General features: G+C 40.1%; 1 protein-coding gene across 5 annotated transcripts in view; it reads right to left on the bottom strand.

Moving 5' to 3' along the window:
* Nucleotides 1-1,524: 1,524 nt before the first annotated feature.
* The window catches only part of LOC308271619 (neuroendocrine protein 7B2), a gene marked incomplete at both ends in the record, with an annotated part of 58,384 nt that continues 35,606 nt past the window's right edge, over nt 1,525-24,302 (bottom strand). The window contains 4 exons of one of the 5 annotated variants that reach the window (XM_080708066.1): nt 1,525-1,620; nt 5,376-5,429; nt 13,996-14,147; nt 16,076-16,225. In XM_080708066.1, coding sequence (XP_080564192.1) covers nt 1,525-1,620; nt 5,376-5,429; nt 13,996-14,147; nt 16,076-16,225 — 452 coding nt within the window. The remainder of the gene's footprint in view (nt 1,621-5,375; nt 5,430-13,995; nt 14,148-16,075; nt 16,226-24,302) is intronic. The other 4 variants (XM_080708067.1, XM_080708068.1, XM_080708069.1 and 1 more) reach the window with 4 other exon arrangements.

Below are 24,302 nucleotides of genomic sequence, written 5' to 3'. Positions count from 1 at the left end.
TTCCTCCCTCAGACCCCCAGCTACTTCCTTCCATGAAGCCCAGGGAAACTCTCCTCATTAGTTCTCCTTTTTTCTTCCTTTTCTCCATAGCTTTATCCATAAAGCTTCCTACCTTGTTCTATACTGCTCTTTCCAGACTGATACTTTCCAAAAGGTACTCTTACTTTTTTAGCCTTTCACTGCATTCTGGTATGAAGAAACTTCAAATACATGCAAACACAGACATAGAAATACAATGAATCCCCATGACCCAGCTTCAAGAGCTATCCGTTTATATTTTATCCTAATTCATCGGTAGACTGCCAATGATTTATCTTAAAGCAAATCTAAAATCTGAAATAAATTTATCTGTAAATAATTCAGTATTTATCCCTAAGAGATAAGGGCTCTTTGTGGAGGAAAAGGCCATAATACCATGTAATAACTAAATAGCACCCAATATCCAGTAACTACTCAAACTTCTCCAGTGGCCTGACTAGTGCCTTCAAATTGTAATTTGAGTTAGTATACAAATAAGACCCACACACATTTCAGCTGGTTCATATGTCTCTTAAGTTCTTTAAAATCTATAGCCAGGCATGGTGATGCACACCTATAAATCACAGCGCACGAGAGGCTAACACAAGAAGATTGCAGGTTCAAGACCAGCCTCAGAAATTTAATGAGATCTTGTTTCAAAATAAAAAATGAAACAGGGCTGGGGCTATAGATTGGAAGTAGACTGTCCCTGGGTTCAATCCCCAGTACCAAAAATAAAAAATAAAAAATAAAAAATCTACAGTATTTCTCTCTTCACTCACCCCACCCCCAGCTCTTTATTTGTTGAAAGAACTCAGTTTCTCATCCAGTTGTCTCCCCATCCTGGGTTTTGCTGATTATTCTCAACGGTATGTTCACTATTCTTAGCTCTACCATCTATAAAGTGGGGATGATACCTCTTACCATTTACTTCATAGCATTATGGTTGAGATCAGATAAGATCATGAATGTAAGGTTGTTCTATTAAATAAATTGTTTTTATGATGCTATAAAAAATTTTTAAAAACTAAACAACTTCACACGCCAGTGCTTGCATACACATTTATTAAGATGCAGCCAAGTGAGATGTGTCAGCCCCTCCCCTTGAGTACAGACTTCTTTATTGGTGTGTAATAAGGCCTGAGGGCTGGGTGCACTACATAATCAAAATCAAACGCCTGCCTTTTACAGACTTGGCCAGAACAGCACAGCCTCAAACAGCAATCTAAACTGCAAGAAATCTGATTGTTTCGTAGTCTTGTTTTTTTATTGTATTTAACATATGCATTTTAATTTTAATGCTTATTGCAGATGCACATCATCAAAAGAAAAAACAGAGCTCTTATTCTAATTTAGCAGAAAGCCGAGCCGTCATTGTGAAGGACAATGCAGGTACGGCTGCTCTCCACCCTTAATGACCTATAGAATAAACATGCTGACATTTACAGGGGCTTGAATGCGTGCAGAGGAGCAGTGGGGGCCGGGCTTCCACCCAGCATCCTCTCTTTACTCTGGGTCCTTCTCTTCTTCTGAAAAATGGGGGACAGACTTCTTTGCCACAACATTGTCCAGTCTCTGTCCTTGTAGATATGGATTGACGCTCTGAAAACAAAACAAAACAAAACAAAACATGACTTGGTATTTGCTATATGTGAACATCAGATACAGACTTCTCAGTAAAAGAAGGAAAGGAGAATTGTTTCTTGCCTATTGAGTTAACAACAAGGTAATAGTGGTGTCTACCACTTACCAAGCTATTACTTTGTGGCAATTAATATTTCAGTGGTCTAAGAAACACAATCTGACTGATAGATGTCATTAACTGTATCTCTCACACAACCATAGAAATTTTTTTTTATCAAGTACAGTGTGGTCTTTTTTTAAAAAGTATTATTTTGGGTATAAAAATTTGGGTTGAAGCAGCTAATGAGCTATTGCTACTACTATAGGTACCAGCCCTCTATAAAGGAGATTATTATTTTATTATAGCTGGTTGAGATAATCTGAAATACATTATTATTTTAGAAGAATGTTCTAGAAGACAGAGTAAGCCCAGCAGGACTTAGCATTAGAAGACTGAGTGCAGACCAGCCTGTGGCCACCACTGGTTCTTCCATGCCCATGCACACTGAGGGGGGCCCACCAGCTTAAGCATCATTTCCACCTTCCCCCACCAGATTCTAAAGCTGAAGAAAGAAAGAAACCATCAAGAAAGCTCCCTTGTTTTTGATTCAAGACTCTGGACTCTGAAATCTCTTTCATCTGTTGATATTCTGAATGAGTCAAGGTTTTTCCATTCCTTCTCTAATACATATCTATGTTTTGAGGTTTGGAATTGAACTAGTAATTGGAGCTTTACAACATGGTCTTTAGCAAGCAGAAAAAATTTCAAAGTTTTGGAAGATATTTGTTTATTGAAGTTGCCTTCCAGTGATGGAACCAAAATGCAAGGAGGGGTAGCTACAAATGACTGCAATCCTGTTGCATGCTAAGATCCCATGGACAATGGAAGCAGCTGACAGGTGGGGCTCTCCTGCCCATGGGAAATGGCCTGCCTTGGCACTCCTGGAAGGGAAACGGACAGACATTCTCCAAAAGAAAAAGTGTGGAAACTGAGCTCAGACTTTGTAAATGTCCTTCCATGTTCGAACCAGTAAAAACATGAATCATGAAAGAGCCAGTGTGCTCTGCAAAATTCACCACACACACAAGGTAAGAATTCCAAAGTGAACCAAGTCCTCATATACCTGAGAAATGATACACCACAAAAAGACAGTCATTTCTAAAATATCTGAAATAATAATTTTGGAGGGACCAGTCAACTGTAATCCAGAGGTCTGGCCTACCTCTAGATCATATCAGAATTTGGGGGTAGCTGGAATAAATGTGAACTGATAAAATGTATTTAATATCATAACTATTTTTCTATTTAGTAATAACATTTATTCTGAAAATTTTAATATGTTAAAAGAAAATATAAAATGTTCTTATTTGTCAAATAGGAGACTAAAAGGCCAATAAACTGTTTAAGATAAATAGTAGAACTCAAATATTAACAACAAAGAACCTAAGAATTAAACAAATGGCATTAAAGGTAAATCAATATTTTATTTGTGAAGCAAATAGGAATTCAATTTGATTTGAATAAATGTAAAAATGACATAAAACTACCTGGGTCTTGGTTGGAACTCTAGGGAAAATCCTTCTCGGTAAGGGAAAAAAGTTCTACTTTCCCATACCCATGAAGTGTCAAAGGCTAGAGGCATAGGGAAGAAAAATAATGAGGAAAGAAAACGAATGATCACTTGAACTTTTTGGATTAATGATTTACTATCAGTACTAAATCCAACACTTAAGATTAGTAATAATAATGATCCTTGGTTTTAATTATGCTTTGAAGAACTCAAGGTACTTATATATGTATCTTTTCACTTGGTTATGGTTAGGTTCTACAGAGAACATTATTCCCATTTCACAGCTGAAAGAACCATTGAGAATGAATACTTGCTTTGGCTGTCCTCTGGGAACACACAGATATGCTTAGTTTCATTACAGGGATCCTTGATTGTTCAAAAGAGAAAATCCATATTTTCTTCACATTGATTGATGAGGGTAGTGAAGTTCTTTAATCAAGATGGAAACACCATTTGAGGCCTGATAATGGTAGGGCCAACTTCTGCTTCCCCACCAGTCCAGAGAGACCTGAGGATTATGGCACAGAAATGGGTCTTTCTAGATGCCTGAGACTAGGAAGAACTTGATAGCTTTGGGTCAAATTGACCTCTATTTTTCTAAATACTAAGTCTTTCCTATGTGGAGGAAGTTAAGGCTAAAGTAAATCTTTTATAACATGTGTCTTAGCCAGAATTCTGAGTTTTAGTAATCACTGGTCTCGCACAAAAATGAAGCAGCTCATTCACTTTGGGCTGAAGGCAGGATGGGCCAGGAAGGCAAGACTAAACTGCATGTAGGGTATTCATTATGGGCCCTTCACTGGTCTTATTTGGAACTGTCCTTGTTGTGCCATGGGGAGACATTCAAGATATCTTCCTGGTAAATTATGTGTATTCTGAGCTCTTAGAATAGAATTTCTTGATGTTCTCTCAAGAACACATTACACCCTTCCTGTCACCATCTGCCATTGAAAGCTATAATCACCAAAAAAAACCCCTAATAACCCCATTAACTCTCCCAAAGAAAATCTGTTTCCAGACGTAATAACTTTCTGCTTCTCACTAAGGAAGCTGGCTTGTGGGTCTCCTGTGTTTTGGAAAAGCACAGGGGCTTGGGCCTATCTGTTGGAGGGGCCTAAGGTTTAATGCTGAGACCAAATCCACACCTCTCAAAGCACCCCCTCACTCATTTTGGCTAAACTATAGGGTGGCCACAATTACCACTAGCCAGATTACCATCTTTTGCCAGGATCCAGGCACTTGCTATTTTGAATAAATGGTCAGTGGCCTGGCTTCTATGGTTTGGTTTGTACATTTTAACTAAAATAGTTACTATCTTGTTGCACTTCACTGTGTGATCACAAGGCTTCTCTCTCTCTCTCTCTCTCTCTCTCTCTCTCTCTCTCTCTCACACACACACACACACACACACACACACACACACACACACAACATCTGACTAGTTAAGGTACCAGTGGATGAGCTGAATGGATATTGATCACTTAAGTGTCAATGCCATCAAAAGCCCTGGACACCCAAAGCAAGTTCTTCATTCAGCTTTATATGAGGCAACACTGCATATGTAGTAGCTAGATGTGGAACGCCCAGACCAAGGTCACTCTTTAGGCAGCCCTGGGATGATTAATGACCACACCTGCAGTAAACTCAGCAGTCAGCAAAGAAACATGACAGACCCAGTGGATTTTATATCAATCTAGCTGGGCCAAGAAGGTAGAGAAGGGCAATGACGTTGGTTCACCTCATCTTGTCATCCCATGTTCCTTCAAAACTAAGGCCTGGGCATGCAGTTCAGTACCCCCTTATCCCTGCCCCCTGTTTTTATATAATCGATGTGATGTGTGAGCAGTTTTCTGCACTGGCACACAGACTCTCAGAGGAAAGATTTACCCTTCTGTGCTCCCTGCATTTCCCACCCAGATGGCAGGGTACAGTACACATTCTCTGGCTGGAAGGGAGGTGATGGTATCAGCACAGAACTGGGCATTTGCTTGGGGAAGGCACCCCAAGCCCAGGGCAGACTTTCTGGGTGTGGCCTTGTCACACAGGACCACAGTTCTGTCTCCTGGGATTCTGCCGCTTTCCAGTTGAGGGCTCTGGCCAGTCAATGGTCCCACTCAGAAAGCACTAAGCATCCCAGCCATGCCCTGGCCTGCCACAACTTACCCTCCGCTTCCGTCTCTGTCCCCCCTTCATCTTTTCATAGAGGAGTTTCTTGTTCTAGAGTATGGAGGAAAAAAACCAACATCAATGCAGAAGAAGTATGGATTAAATTTGGTGAATGTCTATTTTAAAAGCAATATTTGGTATGCCCCCTAAATATTTGCATACACATATTTTGGAAACAGCTAGATGAAAGAACTGTCATGCCAGAAAGATAGACCGCAAGAGAAAAGCTGATGGCTGTGCAGCTTTCCACAAAGTACTCTGTGATGCCCCAGTATGAGCATCATAGCGACCTCACGAACAGGTAAGCACAGTGTCTTGAAACACCAGGGCGCTGGAGAACCATCTACTCTTTGTGAATGGCCTTGGCTCAAAATAAATAATTTCATCTCAGCACCAAACTCCCTTTTATGAACCACACACACCAACTGTTCTCTAGAGCCACGTCTGGTTATTAACAACAAACTTCTGCAGGGAGACACGAGACACTCTGACTTCTGCAGCCTAAGTCAGAGCGCCCAGTCAACACAATCGGAAAACCATTTGGTCTATAACATTTTTAATAGAGTGAACCTTTTTAAAACTGCCAAAAAACTTCTTGGCAGAAAGGAAAGTTATGTTGTGGGGTAGGAGGGAGAGGGCTCTGTTACCGCAGTTTGTATAAGTGTTTCCACATATTGCTATATTTCAAACACACAGTGGATTTAAATGAGCTCTAGAATATCAGACACATGCTCAGCAGATTTCCCATCAATTGAGATTATAAAAGACAGAACATTTGACCTGAAGGCCAAACAGGAGAAAGGGATTTGAGTGTTTTACTTGTATTGCTTTATTTATTTGATTTTTTTAAATCAGAAGAGAAAATAGTGTCTAAAAGAGAGGATTCACCCTGCCCTAAATAAAATACCTTGATACTGACTTTTTGATAGAGTTCTGGAAAAAGTTTATACAACTTCTTTGTATCCTCTTAGCTGTCTGTTTATAAAGATTTTTAATAGTAGATTTGAAATTGAAAATGGCAAATGCCAAGAATGAGCTTCACCATTTTCAGGCTCATTAAAATCTACCCCACCTGCAATCTACAATCATACTCCTTGCCCAACCTCAACTATGCAGGAGAATGTGCCAGGAGTTGAAGGAGCATCCACTTTTCAAAATGTAGGTACTGGCCGGGCGTGGTGGCGCACGCTTGTAATCCCCGTGCTTGGGAGGCAGAGACAGGAGGATCACGCAGGTTCGAAGCCAGCTGCGCGCGCTGGCTTAGGAGACCCTGTTTCCAAATAAAAATGTAAAAATAGGTCTGGGAGTGTAGCCCAGAGGTAGAAGGGCTTCCAGGAACCCCAGTACCACCAAAATAAATATATATATATAGGTACTGGCCACAGCCTCTGTCTCCTGCTCACTGGGGAGCGGACCAAGTTAATACCAGGAGAGAGAAAAGGCAGGCCTGCTGATCACACCTCAGGGAATGAGGGCATTGCTTGGCTTGTGATGTGTAGAGCCTCCTGGGCATTTGTACTAGAGTTGTGGAAGGGAGCCTTCCATAGGGAAAGGGAGTGAACAGTGGTCCTTCATGTGCGCCGTCATGTGCGGCTGCCTGAGCCAGAGGAGTGGAGAGGGGCCTGAGCTGCACCATGGAGTGGACCACCAATCAGCCCCAGCGCAGTCCCACTGTACCACCACACCGTAACAACAGCATCATTTTAATCTCCTGTCCAAGACTCTGGGGCAATCCAGATGTGGTGGGGTGTGCCTATATCCCAGCTACTTGGGAGTCTGAGGTAGGAGGATCACAAGTTCAAGACCAGTCTGGGCAACTTAGTGAAACCCTGTCTCAAAATAAAAAATAAAAAGGGCTGGGAGTACAGCTGAGTGGTAGGTAGCAATAGTGTGCTTGCATGTCCAAGGCCTTGGGTTCAATCCCTGCTGTTTAAAAAAAATCTTGGGGAAGATTATACCCATATAAAATACAAAAGGTCTGGCAAGACTTCATCTCAAAGATGGTCCCTGAGAAGTAGGGTAAGAATTAGCAGGTTAATACTTCCCCACTCCTGTAGGAAAGTGGCTGTGGTATCTCCATAAGTCCTGCTATTGTATAAATTTAAAGACATATTTAAAGGCAGAGATTAACAGGTGTAGTGTGGAGATATATATATATATATAGATTATATATATAATATATATATATCCATATATATAATATATCCATATATTATATATATGGATATGGATATATATAATATATCCATATATATAATATATATATATGGATATGGATATATATAATATATCCATATATATATATAATATATATATATGGTAGGATGTACATATATATATACACACACACACACATATATATATATATATATTTAGGTAATACACATGCACACACACACACACGCACACATACACACACACAAAACAAATGAGAAGAAACCAGCCACCATGCTGACCCCCATTCATTGTTGACTCCTTGGGGAGTGGGGAACCCGTTTTCTATATGAATAACAGGTTTAAGTTCACAAAAAGGCTTTCTGGGGATGGGGGGAGAGACAAAGGAGAGGTACTAACTAGGGAATAAAACAGACTAAATTATGTACATGCATGTACAAATATATACCAGTGGATATCACTTTTATATGTATACATAAAGTACCAATTAAAGAAAGAATGAATAGGAGAATAAGGGCTTTCCAATATGCCATGAAAATTATGCTAAGTGAGAGTAGCCTGTTTGAGAAAGTCAAGGATCCTGTCTGCTCTCATAGGTGGAAGTGAAAGAGTAAATAGGAAACGAGTTAAATGAGGAGAGAGCCCAGTAGATAGTGGAAGGGGCTGGGGAGGGAGGTGGGGAGGAAAAAGTGAGGTTTAGGGAAGTTCAAATAATGCTCTGTCTACATAAAGGTATCACTACCAATCTCACTAATATGCATGTGGAAAGAGAAAGGGGGAGCCAGGTGGGATACAGAGGAAAATATACTAAGTGTACTCATGGATGTATCGCTTTCAACTTGACTATGATGGATAATTACAATGCCCCAACATCAATCAATAAAATGTTTCTCAAAGATTTTAGACAATTTCTAGGTGCTTAGGGAGCATGCTAGGATCACAAGTTCAAGGTCAGCTTGAGCAACTTACCATGATCCTATCTCAAAATAAAAAATAAAAAGGTTGATAATATAGCTTGGAGGTAGAATGCCCCTGGATTCAATGCTTAGTACAAGAGAAGAGAGACAGACAGAGAGAGATAAAGGGAGAAAGATTCATTCATTCATTCATTCTTTCATTCATTCATTCATTTTGGACAGCTTCCTGATTCCAAGTTTCAAATTCCATTCCCAAATGGAGTGAGGGAGGGGCTTCTTGGAGAAATGGCCGATGCTAGGTCTAGACAGGGGAAGCATGAGGATGAATGAAGTTGGAATAGCTAATTAAGTCAGAAGTAGCGAAGTGCTCAAAAAGGGAAAAAAAAAATGATGATGTCATGTCAAAAGGAAAGAAATGCCAGCCTGAAAGGATTCTGGCCAAACCTAAGACAGTCAAACATCCAACTTAGCAATGGGAATCCATGAATCTGTACTGATACTAAATCAATCAACTGATACGTAGGTAGGTAGGTAGATAGATAGATAAATAAGCAGAGGGAACACATGCTCAGAATAGAATACCAACTAGTAAATGCAAAAAGAATAGGAGAGTAAGAAAACACCATTTTGCAACCACCATACTTATAACTGGTTCTGGTAAGTATTACCAATGGATGTTAAATTTGCTGGTTAAAAATTTAACAGGAAGCTGGGCGTGGTGGTAAACCCAGCATTTGGGAGGCTGAAATCGGAGAATCACATTTCATGGATAGTCTCAGCTACTTAGTGAGGCCCTCCGCAACTTATTGAGACCCTGTTTCAAAATAAAGGATAAAAAGTAGGGCATGGGGTGTAGCTCGGAGGTCGAATGCCCTGGGTTCCATCTCCAGACCTGCCAAAAAAAAAAAAAAATGTTTAACAGGAAAAAGAATATTTATGCAGTCTCAAGTTAGTCCACAGATTATTAATTTCAAAGGGAAAAATAATGATTTTACACTGAAAAATAACGATTTTTATAATGATAAGTATGATGGGCACCACTTTAACAAAATTAGCCCTATTAATCATGAGACAAACTAACATCATGTGTTTCCCCAATATAAAAGGGTAACTATTTATACATGAAGTTTTTGTGTCAATGTAAAAACTATCTGGGGGGAGGATAATAGGTGGACTCTGAGGGAACACATAGCAAAGGCTATAGTACATGTTTGTGTTTCTCACAAACATTACAGAGCAACATTAAAAATCTTGCAGATTTTTTTCAAAGAGGCATAACTATGTAAAAGTTTTAAAAGTTGATCTCAGAGAAGTAGAAAGGAAGACAGTGGTTACCAGAGGCTGGGAGGGGGTGAAGGGATATGGACAGAGGATAGTTAGTGGGTACAGGGGTGCTGCTGGATGGAAGGCATGGCACGAATGTTCTATAGCACAACCATAGTTGACAACAATTCATGTAAATTTTCAAATAGCTAGTAGAGAGGATCCTAGATATTGCCAACACAAAGAAATGATCAATGTTTGGATATGTCAATGACCCAGATCTGATCGGCGCACTTTGTATACATGTATTGAAATGGCACACAGTACGCCATGTGTTGAAAGGAAGTTTTAAAGTCACAGCTTGAGCCTCATCACATGGAAGCCCAAGACAAACCCCAAATGAGGATGGATGGACGTTTTAAACAAGCTGAGGTCATGAAAGACAAGGGAAGCCTGGGAAGATCCTTTCCCTCCTTTCTCCCAGGGCTCAAGCCCGGGCTATGATCAACTCGTGATGAAAAGCTGAGTTAAGCATTTGGAATTGAGAAACATTTGCCTCTTGAGACAACTTTTTCCTGTGTGACTAGCGCTCTGCAGTTAAAGCGTGCAGAGCAGCAGGATAGACATCAATGGTGATCAGCTTTTGGTCAGAGCTCCTCGACGCTGCCGTTACACACACCAGTCTAAAAGCAACCAGTCCCAGATAGGACTCCATAGGACCACTGCACAAGATGTGCTCTGAGTGATGAGCCTCAAAAATGTAGAGGATTTACTATCGCTTTATATACAATTACTATTATTACTCATCAGCATATTCCCATTATCTAACTCAGGGCCCAGAAGGCAGATGATGTGCATTTAATAAATGTGTCTTGTTGCATTAACAAAGAGAAAGACATGCAGACACTGATATTTATAATATGTGAACCATTGCTAAAGATGCAGCTCAGTTCCCGCTAAAGTCAAAAGCAGGAAAGTTTGTAGCAAATAAAGAAGCAAGGTCTTGTGTGCAGTTCCATTGTGAAAGATGACTACTTAGTTAACACAAGCGCTGAGCTGAAGTTGAGCTGAAGACAAGTTTGAGGCTATCATTCTATATAAACAGTCAGATAGGTCTGTAGGTCCCAGCTTAGAAGAGCAGACGTATTCAACTCACACTTCCATGCGAAGGTCAAGCAAATCCTGTTTTACTGCTTGATGGTAATGAGAAAATAAACAAAGAAACTTCAGTTTAAACAAACATATAATTAGATGATAAAAGGTGTGTAAACATTGTTTCTGGTCACTGATTTGTGATGGTGGCTTTTGTCTTTGACATGTCCTCAATCCTAGCCTTTAGCTAGAAGAATGGGAATGACTGAGGAAACCCACGTCAGGGTTTAGAGGAGGAAGCAGAGGATGAGGGACAGTGGCTGGCCTCTTGCTACAGTGCCGGGAGTGTGTGGAACTTGGGGAGGGACATCTGTAAAGGTCTTCAAAAAGAGCTAAGGAAAGTTGGAAAGTGAAAAGTTTCCATCTCCCTGCTCTATAACATCAGCAAATGGGCTGTCTGCCCTTGCTTGGACCTTCTTTCTTCCTTTTCCTCATTTCTTGTCTCCTAGTTAAGTGGGGGTATCTTCCTCCCTGAGCCTTCCATGCTGCCTTCACCAGTGCCTTGACTTCTCCAATGACTGGGTTACCAGTCAGCCACACTGGCCCTCAGTCCCGGACCTTCCTCTACCTTAGTCTTCCCTTTTAGCCAGTGATTGTACGTGGCCCTAGCAGTGCAGCTAGAATATAAACAGTGTTAAATTGAGATAATTTTATATTTATGCTATTCATCTCAACTACAAGACTGTAAGCTCTTTTGAAGTCCAGTACTCTGTCTTGATGAATATTGTATACATAGCACCTTGCACAATACCTGAAACAAAGCAAGCTCAGTATCTTCTATTTGCTCCTTGCTAACCTGAGCCTAGCTTCTGTTTAAAAATACTTTGCCAGCCAGGCGTGGTGGCACACGCTTGTAATCCCCGCGCTTGGAAGGAAGAGACAGGAGGATCGTGCAGGTTCGAAGCCTGCCATGCTGGCTAGGAGACCCTGTTTCCAAATAAAAATATAAAAAATAGGTCTTGGAGTGTATCCCGAAGGTAGAAGGGTTTCCAGGAACCCCAGTACCACCAAAATAAAAAATAAATAAATAAAAATAATAATACTTTGCCAATCTCTTATGGATCCCTTCCCAGGGCTCCTTTGTGATCTTTTACTTTCCTTCCTTATACCTGCTCCCTTTTCATTTTCTCCTCTTTCTCTCCTTTTCTTTCTCTTTAAAATGCTCCGAGTAGAGCCAGCCATTGCGGCACGTGCTTATAATCCCAGCATTTGGGAGGCTGAGACAGGAGGGTCACAGTTCTAGGACAGCCTCAGCTACTTAGTGAAGTCCTTTGTAACTCAGTGAGACCCCATCTTAAATATAAATAAAAATAGAGTTGGGGGTGTAGCTTGGAGGTATTATGCCTCTGGGTTCTATCCCCAGTACTGCAAAAATAAAATAAAATAAAATAGAATAAAATAAAATAAAATGCCCTGAGTAAAAGTTCATACTGTCCATTTCACAGAGACTGGAATTTCTCTTTTTTTCTTCATGCATTTATGCCATTTAACAATTCTAACTAGTTGTTCCCCTTTTCAAATGTGACAGATAGATTCTCACCCTTCTTCACCATATTTACGACAACAATAACTGAAACTACTTCCTATTTTTTCCTTTCTGTTCTCTAACACTCCACTAGGATAACTTTTACAGAAGGCTTTTATGATTGCTGTCTCCTATTAAAGAACATATAGATCTTTCTCTAATTCAACATGTTTAAATTCTACTAGTAGGGCTAAAATGGCTCCACACAGCATTTCTTCCTAACAACTGTATATGTGTGTGTGTGTGTGTGTGTGTGTGTGTGTGTGTGTGTGTGAGAGAGAGAGAGAGAGAGAGAGAGAGAGAGAGAGAGAATATTGTGCAGATTAGAGAAGAAAATTAATTTAAGAGTGTTGTTGCTTTAATTTTGAGCTTTCATTATTCCCAGTAAAGTAGGAAGCACAGTTGTTTGCCAGTAATGAGCTGCGAGTGGACTGAAGACTTCAAAAGGGCTTAGGCAGTTTGGAAATCTACTCACACACTCAGTCACTCATTCTTCAGACATGCTGACCACCTACTATTGTGCATACATTAAAACTAAGTAGTCCCCTACTTTTCTCACACAGCTTTAGCATTTGATTACGTAGGCCCAACCACAGGAACCTAGACACCTCCCCATTCAGTTTTAATCTTGTTTGTCTCATTGTTCCAACCTGCTGGGATCTTCTTGAATCCCAACTCTGTCATCTAGTGTTATTCAATCCAACTTAGTGTCATCCTCTGAGGATCTGATAAGTACATGTGCTATATTTCTATTACAAACACTGATAAAAAAAAAATGTGGAGTGGAGTAGCGCCAAGACATGCAGGACACCAGGTAAAATCTCGCCACACATTAATGTAGATTTTTTAACGAGCTCTTTTTGGTGCAATTTTGTTGCTGAGGCAGTGCCTCTACACCTCTTCCAAGAAGAGATCATAAAAGATCTTGTCAAATACTTTGCTGAAGTCCAAATGCACCGTGCCTGCCTCACTTCCCTCAGCAAGCTGGCAAGTAAATGAATATGCCGGTAGATGGAAGAATACAACTAGATTGGCGAGACTTGTTTTCGGCACACCAGAGTCAAGTGGTCATGATTGCTTTTCCCAAGTTCTTATAAACAAGTCCCTTAACTGATAGCTGTATACGCTTGCCTGTGACTGACAGAGAGCCCAAAGCTACACACTTAGAAATTCTTTTTCCATAAGGCAAAATTGTGTATGTCTAAGCTTGGACATCAAGGGGAAACCCTTGATTCTGCAGAGATCATCTCCCTTAAAGATCCACTTGCAAGTTTTGTTGGCATCTTTTTTCTTAAGATTGTTTTTATAAAGTCTTGTGAGTGGCAGGAAACACTGGTGAGACTAGAGGAGGACGTGGCACAGACTGTAGATCAGACTAGCAGCCGCTGGAGACTGCAGCTGATGTGATTGATTTAGGTCGCATCTCTTTGGATGGCTTTGGTATATTGCTATCTAGACACATAAGTGTAGTTTGGAATACTTAAAGTCCCTCTCAACCAAAGACTTTTTAATCAGATTTCAAAATGTTTCTCTTCTCTCCCTCCACCCATATTACTCATCTCTGCCATCAGCACCTTCAGAATACCAGGGTGCAGAATCTACTAGCAGCTGAGATTGGACTTACCCACTTGCCCAAGCCGGGGTAGTCATGTTCTGGATCGAAGAGGTGCTGGTGCAACTGGAATTCTCGACTGAACTCTGCTGTGTCAGGAGTGTTTTCTAGACATCCGTCATCTACTGCAAACAGCCAAAGGTTTTGAGGAATGACCATGGCATTTACTGTTAATTATCAAAAACACCTAGACATGCAAAGGTCAAGTCTATTCCTATCAGGGATTCTAAGACTTTTCCTCTGAGATCCAGTCTCCCTGTCGGATGGGACTATTCGTCCCAAATTCTCACTCCTGCAATAGAGACCTGTTGACTGTTCAACAAATGCATTTCCCTTTCTTCCTTCACACACTACTAGGCTAATTTTCCGCCCTTGCTTTGCAATCAAGTGAAATCATATGCCTGAGCTGGGGCCAGAAGAATGTGGGCAGAAGTCCACTTCCAGGCTGGGCCCATTGAAAGCCCCTCTGATGCTCACCAATGCCTGCCCCCTATCTGCTGGCCGGCACCCTACATGTTGCTCACCATGGCAACACTGTGAGTGTCAAGAGTAAACATGGCAGTCCGGGGCTGTGGTCCGTCCAGACCCACCACACTCTCGCCCACGCCTGAAAGGACTTCAGACAAGTGAGAACTAAACTTCTATTGTGTTGAGCCACTAAAATGTTTTCATCTGTTATGACAGCAAGGGTTTCCTTAATTTAAATACCTTCATTCCACGTGACTCACTTGGCTTTATCCTGAATGAGCTCTTTAAAAACCAATTCAGCATCTTTGAGCAGTACATTATACAACATCAACAACAATCCTCTGGAGAGCACGTGGTAGTATGTGTTATAGCAGGAAGGGTTTGAACTTTGGAGTCAAGTCAAGGCTCATGGATGCAATCCCAGCTCATAAGGGTACCTGGGGAAAGTTAACCTAGCCTTCCTAAGTCCCTTTATTCATCTGTGAGATGCAAATAATCAAATACTTACCTTACAGGGTTGCTGCCAGGAAGAGATGATCCTATATGGAGTAGCTGCAAATAACAGGTTCCTAATATATTTTAGTTCTCTTCCTACAATCTCCCTTTCAATGAGGGTATATTCTGTTCTTTGAAATGAAGCATGCCTTCCATTCAAACCAAAGGAAGAGGTATTCCACTTGGCTGCAGTAGCAGCCATTACTAAGCCTGATGCTCTAAACATGAGTCTTTTTTTTCTGTTTTGAATGGGCTTTAGACACCAGAAAAGGGAGACTGAAAATTTGTTCAAGGTTAAGGAAGTAAAAAGGGTCCCTTTTGAAAGGATAATAATGCATCAAAGTCAATATTGCAAGGGATCTATTGGCAATTAGCCAGACTGTCTAGCTCTGAATCATCTTTTCACAGAGGAAGAGACTGAGGCCCCAGGAAGTAGACTGACATGCTGTAGTTGACACCACAACTCCCATCTCTTGGCTCCAGCTGTGGGTCTCCAACCTCTAATAACAGCAGGTCTCAAACTGTCGCATCCCCAGAACCATGGAGAGGGCTGGTTACTACGCAGAGGGCTGGGCTCCAGCTCCAGGGTCTGTGATTCAGTAAGTCTGGGGTTGGGCCTGAGAATCTGCATCTCTAGTAAGGCCCTTGGTGGTGCCGACACTGCTAGTCCCAGGATCACTCTTTAAGAACCACCACATGTCACTCTGTCTACTCAGTTTAACCAAATGCCCACAGAGACTGCTGCTCTCCAGCCTTGGAGTTGGTCTTTCTCTCCACCCATCCTAAGCTTTGCGGGCGAATGAAAGATGGCTGAAGAGATTGAGCCAGGCAGGTGACTCAGGGTTTCCTGCCTCCCTGGGCCAACAGCCTCACATTGGCTTGGTAATAGCCAACTAGTCTGCTTGTTCCATCTCACGATGGAAGTTCTGTGCCCCATGGAGGACAGAGGCCTCAGCTTTAGCCACAAATGGAGCATCTTCTTTCAGAGAGTCTCCTTCAGAGAAAGCCTGTCTTGTAGCTGGTTTTAGAGTTTCCAATTTCTCCCCAAAGCTTCTAAATTCCATGGGACCCCCAAGGGCTTGTCCATTACCTGTCTTTCCAACAGGACAGGGATTCGGAGGGTCAGGGTAGCCCTGGTCCTCACTGAAGTCCTTAGGAATGTTGTCACCTGTCAATTCTGCCACGATATTGGGGATGTTGCCGAAAGGACCCAAGTGCTGCAGACCTTCATGAGCTCCACCTGCCAAGAAATCACAAGTTCATTGTGGTGCAATAAAATTCATTTTAACTAAGATTTATTCAGGTATATGATACAGGCAAAGCACTGTGCTCTCTGTTGCAGGAAGAGAAAAATAAAAAAGCATGGGCACTTGCTTTTCCTGCCCTCCAGAGGTTTAGAAATTAAGTCACAGAAACAGACTGTGTGTGTGTGTGTGTGTGTGTGTGTGTGTGTGTGTATGAGCTACAATAGAAATGCTAAGACAGCAACATGAAGCATGGCAAAGGGAGTGTCATTTGGCTGGTGGGTTGGGAGGGCTTCTTGGACAAGCTGGGACTCATGTGGCACTGACACCGCTGCTGCGTAGGACTTGGGAAGCTGGGGGAGGGAAGGGGCACATGGGGAGTCTGTTGCAAGTAAAACTGGCTGAAAGAACATTATGAGAAAAAAAGTAAAGGAAAAATCACTATCTTTCTTCCTCTCCAGGGCAACCACTTAAAACATGATGCATTTACTCCTCTTTTCTCCAATCTTTTCTCCTCTGTGTGTCTTTCTGTGCATAAATCTTTACTTACTTTTCATTTCATATTAACGCCTGAGACTCTATTTTATCTGCATGGGTTTTATTCCCATAATCATAAATGACGATGTAGTTTTTTATCCAATCGCTGTACCATGACATATTAACCATTCCCCTATTGTGAGACATTTAGTGTTTCCCAATTTGCTTTAGGCATTTAATTTTTTCCATATTTTGGATTAATTTTCCTCCAGATAAATTCCCAGAAGTCTAATTACTAGGTCAAAGGCTATAAACATTTTTTATGGCTCATGATATTGTACTGCCAAATGTTTTCCAAAAAGGAGATACTAATTTATAAAATATCACCAATAAAATGAGAATAACATAGCACCCTCACTAGCATCAAGTTTTAGAAACATTTTGTTTTTTTGCTAACTTAAACTTAGAAAAATTTGATAAAACAGGAAAATTACTTTTATTTTTAAATGACTTTCATTACTATCTCAGTCAAATACTTCTCATGTTTATTTACTAGTTTTGCTTTCTTTTTATGACTTGTCTGTTTATGGTTTTACAGTTATAATGTCTCTCTTATCAAAGTGCGCACAAATTCTACATAATAAAGATTTCAGGCCTTTGGCTGGCACATTTTCCACAAATATTTTCTCATGTTGTCTGACTTTGAATTCTGGTTGTTATTATAATATTTTACTAACATGAGTTTTTAATATGTGTATAGTCAGGCTTGTTTTTATTCTCCTGTGTGATTTCTTCTTGTCTTTCTAAACTTGCCAAGTTGTTGCCTCTCCAGAGATCTACCAACACTTGGATATTTTTGTTAGTTTTTCTATTTTTCAAAAATTGATTCTTTGTCCATACGTTATTTATTTGGGTGTATGTAAAATAGTTATCCTTAGCCAGGCGTGGTGGCACATGCTTGTAATTCCAACATTTGAGAGGCTGAGACAGGAGAATTGTGGTTCAAAGACAGCCTCTACTACTTAGTGAGGCCCTTTGCAACTCAGAGAGACCCTGTTTTAAAATAAAGAATAAAAAATAGGGCTGGGGGTGTAGCTCAGAGGTAGCTGGCTTCCATCCCCAGTGCTGAAAAATAAAAGTTAATCCTATTATCTCACCAGCATTTGTTAAATCATTCTATCCCTTCCCACTTACTTCATGCCTCTAGCAACAACAATTTACATCGATTACATAATTTGCTTTACTATGTCTATGAAAATGCATCTCAATTTCTAGACTCTTTCATTTCTTGTACCCTTACCATTTTATAAGTTTCAGGAAGCCTCCTTTCCCAGCAGAGAGCAAACCATTTCTTGGAAGGATTTCATGCTCATCAACTTTATTGGAGGCACAAGAACACCTGACTCATAGCTGCTATAATACACAGTCACCCTGTACACAGACTTACAAAAGGGAGGCCAACTCAAAAAGGTGACTTGGCCCTCATGAAATGAGAGTGAAATCTGGTGGAATAATGCTGTGCTTCCGCCACCACCGCACGATTGATCCTGGCACCTGGCCACATTACCCTGGTCCCGCTAGAGGAAGCTCCCTTCTTGGAGAAGCATGGGCACTTGATTTTGTATTTGGGGCTAAACCAACTCCCCTTTGGATTGCCACATTTATTCTCTGGGAATCTAAATATATTCAGTAGGATTATGGCTATATCCTCAAGTCCTGGGAGCTATACTGTCTCCTGGAAGTGACTGTATTACTCTGTGATAGCATGTATGATGAAAGTTCAACCCTTAGACTTCCAGGAAGAAGGCAACGTAGGGAAGAAGCACCTACCAGTACAGATGACACCCACTCTCCATTGCCTTAGAAACAGCGTTCTTGCAAAAGCCAGAAAACACCATAACTCTATAAGGAACAAAGGTGGCAGGGAAAAAAGGCTAGAAGATCGATCAGAGGGCAGAAAAAAAACTTGCCTGCCTCGCGGCCACCACAGTACCACCATCTTGCCTCACTGCACCTGACTCCAGAGACAAAGAATAAAATAACCAAGGACCTGAAGTAAGCAGCTGCAGATCACTGGAACTGTAAGCCATCAGTTCCTCCTGCGCAAACATGGGCTACAACTAGCAGCAGTGGCAACTGAGCTCACCACGCCCTTCAGAGTTCCAAAGCAGTACTCAACAACACCAGAACAGGTGTGTCATTAGGAAAATTCATAGCACTGAGTGCTCACATAAGATAAACAGGAAATCATCAAATAACCTAATGACATACCTCAAAACCTTGAAAAACAGGGACAATCTAACCCCAAAGCCAGTAGAAGACAGAAAATTATTAAAACAAAGCAGAAATCAACAAAATAGAGAATAAAAATAATACAGAAAATCAACAAAACCAAAAGCTGGTTTCTTAAAAAAATTACCAAGATAGATAAACCACTAGCCAACCTAACTAAAAAAAGAGACAATAAACCCAAATTACTAAGATAAGAGATGAAAAAGGAGATATTACTACGGACAGTGTAGAAATCCAGAGGATTATCATAAACTAATTTGAAAAACTATACTCCAACAAAATGGAAAATCTGGAGGAAATTGACAACTTCCTAGATAAGTACAACCTTCCTAAACTGAGTCAAGAAGATATAGAAAATTTAAACCAACCAATAGCAATCAAAGAGATTGGGATAGCAATAAAGAGCCTACCATCAAAGAAAAACCCTGGACCAGAGGGTTTCCAAATAAATTTTATAAAACCTCTATAGAAGAGCTAATCTCAATACTCCTCAATCTATTTCAGGAAACAGAAAGAAACAGGATTCTCTTAAATACATGATATGGAACCCACATCATATTAATACCAAAACCAAGAAAAGACAGCTCAAGAAGAAAAACTACAGGCCTATATCAGTGATGAACTTGGATGCAAAACTGCTGAACAAAATACTAGCAACATGTTTCAAAACCACATCAAGAAAATCATACACCATGACCTGGTAGGGTTCATTCTAGGGATACAAGGCTGGTTCAACATACGAAAATCAATCTATGTAATTCATTACATAAGCAGAACCAAAAATCACATGATTGTTTCAATAGATGCTTTTAAAAAGCATTTGACAAAATCAAACATCCACTGAAGAGAATCATAATAGAAGAAACATACCTCAATATCTTAAAGGCAATCTACAATAGGCCCACAGCCAACATCATATTAAGTGGGGAAAAATTGCAAGAATTCCTCCTAAAAACAGGAACAAGACAATGATTTCTATTATCACCACTTTTTTTCAATATAGTACTTGAGACTCTAGCCAGAGCAATAAGGCAAGAAAAGAAAATCAAAGGAGTACAAACAGGAAAAGAAGAACTCAAACTTTCACTATTTTCAGATGACATGATACTATACTTAGATAACCAACAAACTCAACCAAAAGGCTTATAGAATTGATCAACAAATTCAGCAATGTATCTGGATACAAAATCAACCTTAAAAAATCAGAAGCTTTTCTGTATACCAACCATAAATCCACTGAGAAAGAAATCCAGAAAACACTTCCACTCAGGATATCCCACAAAAAATAAAATACTTAGGAATAAACTTAATCAAGGAGGTAAAAGACCTCTACAAAGAAAATTATAAAACATTGAAAAAAGAAATCGAAAAAGACCTTAGAAGATAGAAAGATCTTTCATGTTCCTGGATAGGCAGAATAAATTATCTTCAAAATAGCCATACTTCCAAGAGTGATCTACAAATTCAGTGCAATACTGATTAAATTATCAAGATCATTCCTCACAGAGAGAAAAATCAGTTCTTAAATTCATTTGGAACAACAATAACAACAACAACAAAAAAAAACCAGAATAGCCAAAATAGTTCTCAGCAACAAAACCTATGCAGGAGGAATCACAATAACTGATTCTGAAACATACTACAAAGCCATAGTAATAAAAACAGCATGGTACTGGCACAAAAACAGATGCATAGACCAATAGAGCAGAATAAAAGACTCAGAAACAAATCCACACACAGCCAATTTTTGTCAAAGGGGCCAAAAACAGGCACTGGAAAAAAGATAGCCTCTTCAATAAATGGTGCTGGCAAAACTGGTTAACCTAACTGGGTGTGGTGGCACATGCTTGTAATCCCAGCATTTGGGAGGCTGAGACCGAAGGATCATGGTTCGCAGACAGCCTCAGCTACTTAGTGAGGCCCTTCACAACCTGGTGAGACCCTGTTTCAAAATAAAGAATAAAAAACAGGGCAGGGGGTATAGCTTGGAAGTCAAACGCCCTTGGGTTCCATCCCCAGACCCATAAAAAAAAACCCAAAAAACAAAAATATTGGTTAACCATATGCAAAAAAATGGAAATAAACTTCACTTTCTCACCCTGCACAAGAGTCAATTCAAGATGGATCAAAGACTTTTAAATCAAACCAGATACCTTGAGGCTCCTTGAAAAGGGTATAGCTCCAACACTGCAACACATAGGCACAGGTAAAAACTTCCTCAACAAAACCCCAAAGGCACAAGAAACTAAAAGGTAGATCAATATGTGGGATTGCATTAAACTGAAGAGCTCTGTACAGCAAAGGAAACTATCAAGAACCTCAACCAAGAGCCAACAGAATGGGAGAAGATTTTTGCCACCTATTCCTCCAATAGAAGACTAATATCTAGAATATACAGAGAACTCAAGAAACTCAGCACTAAGAAAACAAATAACCCAATCAAAAAATGGGCAAGGGAACTAAATAGACACTTAACGAAAGAAGAAATTCAAATATCCAATAAATGCATGAAAAAATATTCAACATCATTAGCAATCAGAGAGATGCAAATCAAAACTACCCTGATATTTGCTAATTCCAACTAGAATGGCAATCATTCAAAACACAAACAACAACAAATGCTGGTGAGGATGTGGAGAAATGGGAACTCTACTACAAAGTCCAGTTGGTAGGGCTGCAAATTAGTGCAATCACTTTGGAAAACTGTATGGAGGATCCTAAGAAAAATGGGAACAAACTTACCATATGATCCAGCAATACCACTCCTGGGTATCTACCCAAAAGATAGGAAACCAAACTACCAAACTAATGCATGTGTATCTATGTTCACAGCTACAAAATTCATTATTGCTAAACTACAGAACCAGCCAAGATGTCATTACCAGATGAATGGATTACAAAACTATCGGATGTGTACACAGTGGAATTTTACTCAGCCATAAAGAAAACCACAATTACATCATTTACAGGGAAATGGATGGAACTGGAGGACATTATGCTAAGTGAGAATAGTCAGTCACAAAAAAATAAGAAATTGGATGCTCTCCCTAATATGCAGAAGCTAGGGAGAAAATGGGTCATAGGAGGAACTCTAGACAAGGAGAAACCATAGATGAGCAAATAAGGTGACCTAACTGAGGGATGGGAGGGGGAAGAGGGAATCCCTAATGTACATGATGTACATTAACAAACATATCAAAGTCAGCTTATCTCTGTTAATTCCTCTTAGCTCTCATATACAACCTCCTTTACCACCAAGTGGCTGGACTGTTTGAGAGTGGGGCAGCCTACAAATTTTCTATAATTGAAAAACTTGGTATTTCCTCTGTGGACTACTACATGATTATTTTTGTAAATTTCTCAAGTGAATATTTAAAATTAAGTATTTTATATATCCTGTGTATACAATACCAATTATTCAACATTTTGAATTGTATTCTTTTATGTCTTTACTCATTTGATCACAATCTGATATCTGTATGTTAAAATATACTACTACTGATAAGCATCTACCAGTTTCTTCTTTTATTTCTTACTGTTCTCATTTTATCACTTTGATGCTATGTAGTTGGCCTCTCCAAGGGTATAAATGATTCATTTTAATTGGCTATTAAATAAAAACTAATTTATAAATCATGCTTCGAGTCATAGTTCTTCTATTAGCCTGCTATTGACTTGATGGTTTGTCCAATTCACACTGTTGTAGATGCTTTTGGAGGGAGTCTGAGGATACATATTATTATCCCACGTTAATCCGCAAACTGCAAAGCTGACACAGGCTTATCAGTCTACTTGGTACCCATGTGTTTGAAGCTTTGTATAATCTTGGCACTGTAGCCACCACTATGCTGGCTATAGGGCATGCTCTGTGGTGTGTCAATACATGCCTCAGCTTTTGAAAGCACTCTAGTACCAAGTGCCAGGAATTATCCAGCTTGGCTCAAGGGGGAATGCATGTCTTAATGCTCCATTAGTAATTAATGAAGGAAGCAAACAAGTTTCCCTTATGGAAGGCCTGCCAAGGCTCTGTTTACCTCTGTGCACCGGTGCCATTAAGATGAATGCCGCACTTGTTAGGAAGCAACAGATGTTTAGAACCAGGCTGAGATACTAGAACACAAGTTCTTTTCAAACTGCACTTAATGACAACAAATCAAGACACACTCACTGAGGCAGGAACCTTGGAAGATGTGTGAAACTAAAAAAGACTGTCTTGTGCACTCCAGGGGCTGAAATTTTATAGTTAACTGAGCACGCATGGAAAATAACTTTAAAGTTATATAGGTGCATAGTTACCTGGTCTTATAATGTTTAGAATTACAACTGAAGCCACGTCAAACAAAATGTTATGATGCTATGGGTGATATGTGGTCCATTTCTATCTTATATTTCTTCACTATCTTACATTAACTGCACTAACAACCAAACACATGTTTTAAAATGATTGGTTATTCAAGCTAGGCATGCTGGCACAAGCCTATAATCCTAGTACTTGGGATGGCTGAGACAGGAGGATCACTTGCTAGCCTCAGGAAGTTAGTAAGGCTCTCAGCAACTTAGAACAACCCTGTTTCAAAATACAAATAAGATAGGGCTTGAGATGTATCTCACAGGTAGAATACCCCAGGGTTCAATCCCCAGTCCCAAAATCAGTAAGTAAGGCGGGCGTGGTGGCGCATGCTTGTAATCCCCGCTCTTGAGGCTGAGACAGGAGGATCGCACAGGTTCAAAGCCAGCCTCAGCTACTGAGTGAGGCTCTCAGCAACTTAGTGAGACCCTGTTTCCAAATAAAATAGAAAATAGGTCTGGGAGTATAGCCTGGAGGTAGAAAGCCTCTGAGCTCCATCCCCAGTACCACCAAAAAAACAAAAACAGTAAGTAAGTAAGTAAATAAATAAATAAATAAATAGTAAAACAATTGGTTATTCAATCACTTAAAAAATATTGATTGAGCACATTCTATGTAACAAGACCTGGGCTAAATACTAGAGAGTGAATGGCCTAGATTAATGTAGACCCTGTTTTTGTAGATTTTATAGCCGGTAGGGAAACAAAAGGAAACAAATGCTTATGATGCAGCCAGTGGTCATGTACTTATAATGTTACTAGGGTACAACAGGATGTCACAGTTGTGTATGGAAAAAGAATCTAAATCTTTCCAGGACATGAAAGGCTCCCTGCAGACAGCAACATATCAATGACTGTGTTGGTTCTTGAGTTGGTTCTGCAGCCTAATTGGTTGTTCAAGACTAGCACAATAAACCAGTGGAGTATAATAAGACAGATGACACATGGTGGTGTCGA

Source organism: Muscardinus avellanarius, assembly GCF_963383645.1.
Source record: "Muscardinus avellanarius genome assembly, chromosome: 12".
Classification (NCBI taxonomy): domain Eukaryota; kingdom Metazoa; phylum Chordata; class Mammalia; order Rodentia; family Gliridae; genus Muscardinus; species Muscardinus avellanarius.
This window is presented reverse-complemented; position numbering and strand designations above follow the sequence as displayed.